Source organism: Coccinella septempunctata, chromosome 1 (assembly GCF_907165205.1).
Source record: "Coccinella septempunctata chromosome 1, icCocSept1.1, whole genome shotgun sequence".
NCBI lineage: Eukaryota > Metazoa > Arthropoda > Insecta > Coleoptera > Coccinellidae > Coccinella > Coccinella septempunctata.
This window is the reverse complement of record NC_058189.1, coordinates 68,490,273-68,500,475: the sequence shown is the minus strand read 5'-3', so window position 1 is coordinate 68,500,475 and position 10,203 is coordinate 68,490,273. Positions and strand designations below refer to the sequence as shown.

The window sequence follows — 10,203 nt, the reverse complement described above, 5'->3', positions numbered from 1 at the left end:
GAAAGTGACAAACTGACCTTATTTTAGTTAGGTTATTATTTTGTTTACATCAAATTGAAAACATTCTGAAACGCTGAATGAATGTGAAACAAAATCGACTTGATTAGATTTACTGCTGAGAGAAACAATGTCTGACCTAAACTTTGAAACGCTACGTACAGAGTTCAAAACAATTTTGTTACAAGCTTTTAAGAACAAAAATGTAGAAACAATCAAAACCAAATCGAAGCATTTCAAGAAAACAGATATCGATTTGAAGATCCCCTTGGAACAGGCCTTTCGTGATATTCTTATAGACTTTTTAGAATCTGAAACAGACGTCAACACTTTGAAGACCTATGTGAACTTCTGTATCGAAACTTGCAGGCATGGGTTGATAACCTCAACATTACCTGTACAGATTTTGAGCGATATCTTAGAAGCTCTAACTCTTGACGCTTGCCAAGATATGTTCTCATTTGTGGAAGACAATGTGTCTGTTTGGAAAGAAGAATTATTTTTTAGCGGTTGCAAGAACAACCTATTAAGACTATGTAACGATTTATTGAGAAGATTATCTAGATCAACTGCTACAATTTTTTGTGGAAGGATTCTTTTATTCTTAGCCAAATTCTTCCCGTTTTCTGAGCGATCTGGTTTGAACATTGTCAGTGAGTTCAACTTGGAGAACACAACTCAATACGGTTCCGATTCGTCTCAAGAAAGTACTCTGGAAATTGAAACAGGAGATAAGAAAAAAAATGTTGTTCTTGATTTCACCTTCTACTGTAAATTTTGGTCTTTGCAAGATTTCTTCAGATATCCCGCTCAGTGTTATGACAAAGTTCAATGGAAAACATTCTGTTCAGTAAGTGAAGTATTCATATCACATTTTGTTTTAATTTTCTTTGACTAAAATTACTATAAAATATTGTATTTGGAAATTTTTTAGCACTCTCAAAGTATCTTGAGTATTTTTCAAGGGCTTAAGTTAGAATATGCGGGAAAAGGAAATACAGCATCTGATCGCAAAGACATGATGTACTTCTCCAAGTATCTGACAAGTCAGAAGTTATTGGATCTCCAGTTGTATGATAACAACTTTAGAAGATTTGTTCTTCTACAGTTTTTGATATTATTTCAGTATTTAACATGTTCAGTTAAATTCAAATCGTGAGTACCTTTCTTTTTTCAAGTGTTTGCTGTTATTTATTATAATCTTTATAGGGAATCGTTTGAATTGAAAAGTGATCAGAAGGATTGGATACAAAGTACAACTGAAAAAATTTACAAATTATTGAGGGAAACGCCCCCAGATGGTGAAAAATTTGCGGAAATTGTCTCTAATATTCTTTCTAGAGAAGAACATTGGAATGCCTGGAAAAATGACGGATGTCCAGGTATGGTCAATTTGAGATTTCTAATACTGATTTTACGATGATTTTTCAGTTTATTTTTTCTTTTTTTCAAGTTCAAGTATAAAACACTATTGTGTTTTTTAGCTTAGTTTTGCATAAAATTGTAATTTCTTTTATCTTCACTCCTCATAAGTACATTTTTTCCAACAATTTTTAGAAATATTGAATGTTCTATCCCTGAATTGTTATTTGTGAATGCTGGATGTAAAAGATTTTGTACTTTAATTTGGAATTTTTCAACAGAATTCAAAAAACAAAGTGTTGTTAATGAACCTATAGAAAAGTCCCAAAATAGAAGCAGCAGGCCTTTATTAGGAGATTTGTTGAGACAAGCTAACAAAGAGAAGAAATATTACATGGGAAGGTTTGTGGTAATAATATAAATTTTTAATGTAGTTCATGCCAATATTCAAATTTCAGTAATGAGCTCACAAAACTGTGGAATTTGTGCCCGGACAATTTGGAGGCTTGCAAAGGAAAAGAGCGTGACTTCCTGCCCACTCTGGAGAATTATTTCAAGGAGGCAATTGAACAGATCGAATCTGGGGAAATAATCAAAGACGAAAATAACCTATTGAAAGATGGTAATTTTGGTTGGCGAGCCTTGAGGCTATTAGCAAGAAGGAGCCCCCATTTCTTCACGTTCAGCACAGTCATCATGAATCAGCAGTCTTCCTATTTGGAGATGATGGTGAAGAAGATTGCTCAGGAACAGAAGGTAAAAAGTTTGAGAGCTCTTCCTTAACACTCTATTCTTACAGTGTAAACTGAATACTGGCCAGTGTTACCACATATATTGAAGTATAATTTTTGCAGTCAAAGAAAGATGGTGTGAATAACAAAGATGAAAGTCAGCAAGACACTGAAGAAATGGAAACAGAAAATCTTTTCAAGGAAGAGTCTGAAAATACTGAAGACATAAAGGAAGAGGTGAATACCGAAGAATTTGTTGACGATAAAAACCCCAGGCAAGAAAATAAGAGCTTGAGTGAGAGCCAGATAAGATTTATAAGTGAAAAAATCGCATCTGACTGGAAGAAACTCGCCACCAAAATTGGTAAGTTTTTTTTATTCTCCAAATTTTTTAAATAATATTTTTCTTTGGCAACAGGGTACAAACCAGACGAAATTGAGTTTATTGTACAAAATCATAACACCGAACTGGCACAAGCTGAGAATCTACTGTTGTTGTGGTTTGGTGACGACGAAGACGCTACTATAGAGAATCTTCTGTATATTTTGGAAGGGCTAGGATTGAACGAGGCCTGTGATTCGATTAAGAGTGAATTCAATATTTCTTAGTTCAAGTAATAAAGTATAAGAGATGACAGATTTTTTATTGGAGAAGCTACGAGTGAATAAGCTTGACTTGTAGCCTTTTTGTGAAAATAAGAACAAAAAGCTTCAGAAATTCCAGATTCTGTACGTTTACCAAATGCGAATCACGCGAATGTAAACAAATTTACTTCAGTTGTCAGTTTGACAGAACCGACAAAAGTTAGGTCAGCACCACAGGACATTATCGATCTTTTTCTTCTATCTTTTACTAAGTTCCTGGCTGGTAGCTAAGTCATTGAATTAAATTCAAAATTGAGTTCAATGGGGTGGGTAGTACTAAAAATCTCTTCCGTTTCTCGATGTAATCAGAAACTTAATATTAACTCTAGTTACAAGAATAGACAACAGGTGGCGCTGTTTAGAGAAATTGTGTTTTTTGTGGAAACCTCGAATTCAAGTAAATTTCAAAAAACTCGAAAACGAATGGATCGTTTCTGAGCAAAAGCAACACGCTTCAGATGAGCAAAAATTTCACATCGATAGATTGAAAATTGCGCAAACTGTTTCGTGGCCACGACAATTTTTTTGAAAAATCTGAACTCGATAGGCTTCCTAGCATCATCTATTTGTATAGTTTTAACGGAATTGAGCTCTATAGCTTGAGCGACTTGAAGCATGTCCACAATAGTTTGCAAACATACGCATTTTAGCAGAAACATTTTTCATTTTGATTATCTGTCGAAAATTTTTGTTTCAAAATGTAAGGGGCGCATAACAAGCACTTATAAGCTAAGTTTTGAGATTATGCAGGCGTTTTTTTCGTGTTTCGTTCATTACCATATTTATGGTTTCGTTCATAGACTAATAATTAATTCATTTTTAGACTATGGTTTCACCACAGAACACATTATAGTAGTTGAGGCGTTCTGTGATCCAACCATAGTCTAATAATGAATGAATTATTATTCTATGGATGAAACCATAAAAATAATGCAAGAAACACGAAAAAAACGCCTGAATAATGTCAAAACTCATCTTGAAAATACAGTATCAATTTTCTTTCACCACTTAGATTTGAGCGCCGGCGACATTCCAAGAGGATTGAATAATGCTTGAAGCAACCGAAAGGCACAAATATAATAAAAAAAATACGCTTCCATCGTAAGGGTGTATTCAAATATTCACAAGGTTGGCAAACGTTTCTGAACTCGTTCATTCTCATATGGATCGATTTTTTTCAAATACGAAACCATCGGGCAAATTTTCGTCGAATGACAGAATTGTATTCCACCACTACATGTGCAACCCAATCGTTTGAGACAATTTTCTTCACAGTACTTGTGGACGATACCAATTTGGGAAAAATTATAAAGCTTTCGTTCCCGGAAACACGAGCTCAAAAATTATTCGCTGATTACCGCTCATTTGGGGTTGCTTGTTTGGAAATTACCGACGTCGCTTATTCACCACGAGAGTCCGACCCTGGATTTGATTGCGTCCTCTTGATAGTAATTCCCATTTTCCTCCCGGGAGATTTGGAATGAATATCAGGCGCCATTCCGGCCTGGCCAATTACTTACCAAGTATTTTTATTTCCGCTCAAATCGTATCGTTGGAAGACTAATTTTAATTGATTAATTAATCCCTGCCTTAGGTACTGTCTTCTGAGACGACTGAAAGTCACATTAATCTCTACAATTTGGCGTCTTGTTAATGATCCCTAATCATCACCGTCATGCATTTTCTACCGAACGTTTCTGTAGAAAAAGTTTTGATGATTCAGCATAGAGTAGTATGAATTCAAGCTGAAGTACTATCATTATTGAACTCTATGGTTCACATAGAGTTCAATGACTACCATATTATTGGGAACCATAGACTAATAAAGTAAGTTATATTATTAGTCTATGTTGGGAGCCCACTGATGGGCAAAATTATTATAAATTTGAAAGTTTTTTAAGATCTATAACTCAGTGAACGACCCCGTTTATTTTCCACATCCATAAAGTGGCCATCTTTCAAGAGTCTTAAACGCAAAAATGCTCGAAATTGGTTATTTCGAAGGTCTTCGAAATTTACTTATGAAGATACTGGATATTTTCATCCTAGGCTTCAACATTCTAGATTTTAAATGGGTTTGTGTTGCACTGCGATCCTATTGTGCCACCATCAACATTGTTTTTCTCGCTATGTCTTCTACACTCTGTGGAAGACAGCTTGCCATTCCAGAGTTCTTATGAACTCCTGAAGTTTAGCTTCTCGCCTTATGGGTTAATCTATCAAAAGATGAAGAGGTGTGAGATGGATTTTATAGCTTTCCTAGGAAGATGTAATTTCGACCAAATATCTGTAATTTCTGAATTTTAATGCCAAAATGGTCTCAAACCATAGAATAATTCGTGCAAGGTCAAAATAAGTTCTGTAACAACCTTAAATTTTCAGGTTAAAAACAATTCAAACAGCAAAATTGAAGCATTTTCTGGGAGAAAATCAAAATATCTTTAAAATGATGCCCTACTTCTTGTCTCTTATTACTCTGGAAGATTTTTTTACATTATATCGAAAGGGTTGCCAACCTGCTGAAGAAGGTGTTCTGATTTACCATCAAATTGAAAATGTGAATAAAAGACGTTTATTATTATTATTATTAAAATCTGGGCAGTATATGTGTTTTCTGGTGAACTCTTCCTGCTTCAAATATTCCAGGTTAAATGTCCGCCACCCTGTATACCTACGATAGCTGACTAAGCCGTAATTTTGCCCTTTGGAATAAGCTATGACGTTTTTCACATAGAAGAAATATCGTTAGATACCCTATGACCTAGAGAAAAATATCATAAATCACGATTTTAGGGTTTTTTCGATGTCAATTACTGCGATTTCATATGTCTAGAGGCATCGGAGATGTTGATGTTTTTTCTTCGCGTTTACAGATAATACGATCGTAAAATTGTCGTAAAACTTTATCTAGATCGGATTTTGTAGACCAGTTCAGTTGCCGCTACGATTTTCAATAGAAAATATGCGTGCCTGTTTTCGAAAATGTATCACTTTCTAGGCACATGTCCCGCTTAAATAATATATTCATCAAATTCGTTTATCTCAGGAGGTATCTCGACACATACAGCACAGACTCATTTTATCTTATTTTTCTATGAATGTTTTGTAACTACGAGCTTCCTGAATGGAACGAGAAATTAGTCTTTAGGTTTTCTCCATATTCGTTTATTTTTGCGTCTTTGTTTCAACTATATATCGTTTCGAAATGTTTATGCCTCTTTGTGGATGGTTTAGTTTTAGCATCTAATAAATTCACGTTTAGATTTTTCGAAACTGTTCGTTGAATATGGTAAGTTCGTTATTCTCTTTGTGCTCCCTGTTCTGAAATTCGATAAGTAAAATAAATCTTTATTATGTGAGTACATATGAACTCGTTTCAACTTTCTGCTTATTTTCAGGAAAAAGGAATTCCACTAGTAAATGTGGAGCATATATTGCACAGGTCCCAACTGTAATAAAAATAATTTTAGAAACCAGAAAAAAATTCGCCACATAAAAATAATTTTTAGTTTTGCCTCAAAACTCTGTTATGTCTTTAACTTGTACTTGAGATCAAAAGAAACACTTTTTTCCTTTACTATTTTTTACGAATCGGCTCGGTTTAAAAGATACAGGGAGTTGAAAAACCATAAAAAAATGTTATTTTTAGTTATATTTCACAAACGGTTTTATCGTATGAAATGAACTTCGGAATATAGTTTTTCATTTATCCGATGAATATTTTTCGGAAACATTATATCAGCCACGTCTTCCAGTTTTCTTATTATGACCATTACTTACCATAAAAATCCCGAAAATTCAAAGAACCCAACTCTGGAAACTAACTTGAACGCTATCTGATGAATATTTGAACGTTTTGTGAAATAAAAGTATTCTGAATATTTTCTCGTATAATGCGCCGTTTTCGAGTAAATAAAAAGTGAAACTGTGAAATTTGTAAAATTGGGTACTGTAACCGAATGCATCTCTATTTGAAAGATCCACAGATGTGTAATGTCACAGATTTAGTTAGTTATCCCAGTAATTTTGTTTTGACGCGGGTGGCACAGCTCATTATGGAAATTTAAAATGGCCATATCTTTTAATCAGGACCGAATTGGAAAAATTGGTATGGGAAAAAAGTGTTTCCTTTGACCTCAAGAATCTATTGTTAAAATATTTGTAAGAGTCAAAGACTCACCTTGTCCAGTTGCTTCAGTATGCCGATTCGCCTTTTTTCAGTTTGACAAGCCAAATTTTGATGGTTAATCTCAAAATCAATATTATTTTTCATTGTCTAAATTGATTGTAAAATTGAACAGAAGAAAAAGGCGATATTCTTTAAAGGGCGGTAGGTTTTTATCTCAAAGTTAGAATGATTATTCAAAGCACATTTTCAGTTAACATTTTCTACCCTCTTCTTGAGTGAAGGGGGTTAATTTTTCATGAGAAATCTTATAAATAGTCTGATAGCGTTAATGTTTTTTGTGATCGGGAAATGATTTCACATATCACCGATTTCACAAAAGCCCGATTAAGCATTATCTCTGACTTCTTGCCGACACTATTTGTGATATTTGGCGCAATCAGTGACAAATAAATAATTAATAGGAAAACTGATATTTCGACGAACTATCGTAATATATGGAACTGAATTTGTTTGAAATGTAATAAATTAATTGAAAAGACGATATTGACGACATCGTGTCGTCGATTTGTGGCTTATTACTTACTCATTAGTCACGTTTTCTAAGTTAATTGAATATTTATAGGTTCAGATGAAGTTATCAATGGCATCAATTCTTTGAGTTCACGTGTTATTGCACAACCTATCCTTATGCCTGTTCGGAGACGGATGAGAGTATTTTTTTTTTTTACTATTGGAGGGAACTGTTGAGGATTCACCCCAATCCATGATGCTTTCAGGAATTTCTATATGCCTTGCTACTTCGTGAATTTTCTTATAGAGTTTTCTAGCTTGCAACATGCTGCCTTTAATGAGTCACTTGGATAGGTATACAACTTTTTCGTAAATGGCAATATAGCAATGGAATTTTGCATTATTTCAGCACATTTATCCTCAATTCTTATTTTTCCGCAGTGTACAATAAATGCAACGGTTCATAAATGTCAGAATATTATATAGACTCCTATTGAATCGAGAAAGGTAAATAAATCGATGGAAAAATACTAATTCCGATACAAAGCGGATAGAATAACGACAATATTGATTCAACTAATCGGAAATTAATGTTGATATAGAGCTTCTTGAACCATGTACTCGAAGCTGAAGATGAAGTAGACAAAACACATTTCTTGGGGGATCTCTTTATTTGTCAACTGTCTATGAAGTTTTTTATTATTCGTTACTGTCCATAAATGTCTTTTTACCTACTTTCCCACATTCGAAAGCTGATAAAATATATCATACAGAAAACCGGCTTTAAAATGAAAATATGGAAAATCTTTCGGACCCGTCAATTTCTGATTCGAGGGAAAACAAAATTTCCGCTCTTTTCATCTCCGTAACTTCAACCTCCTAACGGGGGTGAGTACAACCCCTTGATTTTGAATAGGGATGAGAGGTGTTACGATAACTAATTTTGAAGTACTATCTGACCCTAAAATTGCTCTTCAAAATATCCACCGATAATGAAATAACAGCGAAAATAGTGAAAGAGGCAATACGGAATTTAGCTCGAGAATATTCCACGTATCCGACACATTTCAAATTTAAAAAATTAGTTACGTGGTTAATTATTTGTCCAAAAAAGAAGACCCAGCATGTTTTTGATTTACCTTAGCCAATAGTGAATTTTTAAGAAAGTAACAAGTACGTCAAAGTCAAAAGCGATGGTAAATTGTAGTAGAATTTAAATGGTGTATTCCGAAGAATATTTTTTTAGAAATAAAAACCCTGCGCCAACAACATCGTCTTTATTCAACGAAAGACAAACTGGAAAAAATGTATCCGCTGCTTAAGTTGTACAATTGGTTGCCAAATTTGACGCTACTGGTTCAGTCGGAAACAAAAAGAGGGTGCATGAAAGAGACGAAGCGAGGGACGTGGCTGTCTTAGGTCATGTAGCAATAGATCCGACCTTTAGTACTAGAAAATTGTCCGATGTATCTGGTGTTCCACGCACAACAATCATGAGAATTCTTTAGCAATATAAATTCCATCATTTTTAAGATACAATTGGTTCAGGCACTGAATGAGGATGATCCCGATCGCCGACTACAGTTCTGTAAAGTAGTCAGTGAAATGATCTACGGCAGGTTCAAAACTACATGGTCTATATCTGTTTTTCGGACAAATGTTCATTTTACTTTAACGACATTGTAAACCAGCATAACTGTCGGTATATTGGTCAGATGGAAATCCAAGATTATTTCGTGAGGTGCATACTCAGGTTCCCCAAAATTAAATGTTTGGGCGGGTATTTATGGAAATTACATAATAGACACTTTTTATACCCATTACTCTCACTGGCCAAATTTATTTAGATCTTTTGGAGAACGCTATTTATCCAGCCTTCGTGTAAGTATTGGAAAATGCAGTGGACCATCAAACGATCATTTTCCAACAAGATGGCGCACCATCTCTTTTCGTTCAACTGATGCTTCAGTTCTGAGATGAAAATTTTCCTCACGCCTGGATTGGAAGCAGGGGACATATTGATTGACCACCCAGATCTCCTGATCTGGCTCCACTGGACTTTTTTCTATGCGGACACCTGAAATCCAAGATTTACGCTACCCCAGCCTGAGTCACTGGATGATTTGCGAACTCGGATCATTAATGAATGCCGTCAAATTACACCAGAAATCTTGAGTAATGTACGTGAACGTTTTCAGCAAAATTTATAATACTGCATGGAAGTGAATGGTGCCCATTTCCAGCATTCAATAAACTAATCACAAAAGAAAGTAGGTACTCTTCCACTATTTTACCTGTCATAAGATCTCCAACATGAAGTCACTCCTGTTAGGGGATTGCACCTACGGATTTTCCACATTCCACAATGTATACAGGGTGTTTTCAAAGGTGAGGCTTTCATTTGACAGAAGGTAGTACTCATCAAAATAAGTCGTTTCACCAAAAATTGTCCATATAAAATATCCAAGATGGTTGAGATACAACCCCTAGAAGTTCGACAAAATTTCATTGAATTTCAAGTACGGGACCAGGAAGGTGACTCCGGCATCGCAAAAACGAAACAAAACATAAACATATGGCTGAACAATGAATGGTTCAGTACCAAGTTCATCGGATTAGGTTCATCAGGTCACTTTTGAGATAATCATGATTGTTGTATCGTGCAATTTAGGGTGAAAAAAAATGTAGAAAATCGAGGTAGTTTCTTGAAAGTTCTTATGTTAGTTATGTTGAAAAAGTGCTATGATGTTTCCCCATTTCATCGCATTTTTACGAAGATTGTTGGAATGTTCGAACAAGAAGATTGTGATGCCCATTGTGAAAAAATTC

At 34.8% G+C, this 10,203-nt stretch overlaps 1 protein-coding gene across 1 annotated transcript; it reads left to right on the top strand.

Annotated features, from left to right (window-relative positions):
* Window positions 1-30: 30 nt before the first annotated feature.
* LOC123310253 (THO complex subunit 1) lies at window positions 31-2,725 on the top strand. The gene is made up of 7 exons (XM_044893722.1): window positions 31-847; window positions 932-1,152; window positions 1,207-1,379; window positions 1,641-1,761; window positions 1,818-2,115; window positions 2,214-2,454; window positions 2,509-2,725. Exons 1-7 carry the CDS (start codon window positions 128-130, stop codon window positions 2,697-2,699), a joined length of 1,965 nt encoding a protein of 654 aa, XP_044749657.1. The 5' UTR covers window positions 31-127; the 3' UTR covers window positions 2,700-2,725.
* Window positions 2,726-10,203: the final 7,478 nt, after the last annotated feature.

Bases quoted from the DNA above. Each gene is read 5' to 3' on its own strand.
- LOC123310253 (XM_044893722.1), top strand. From the start codon at position 128: ATGTCTGACCTAAACTTTGAAACGCTACGTACAGAGTTCAAAACAATT. The intron at 1,380-1,640 runs GTATGGTCAATT...ATTTTTCAACAG, and splicing joins GAAAAATGACGGATGTCCAG to AATTCAAAAAACAAAGTGTT. The intron at 2,455-2,508 runs GTAAGTTTTTTT...CTTTGGCAACAG, and splicing joins GAAACTCGCCACCAAAATTG to GGTACAAACCAGACGAAATT.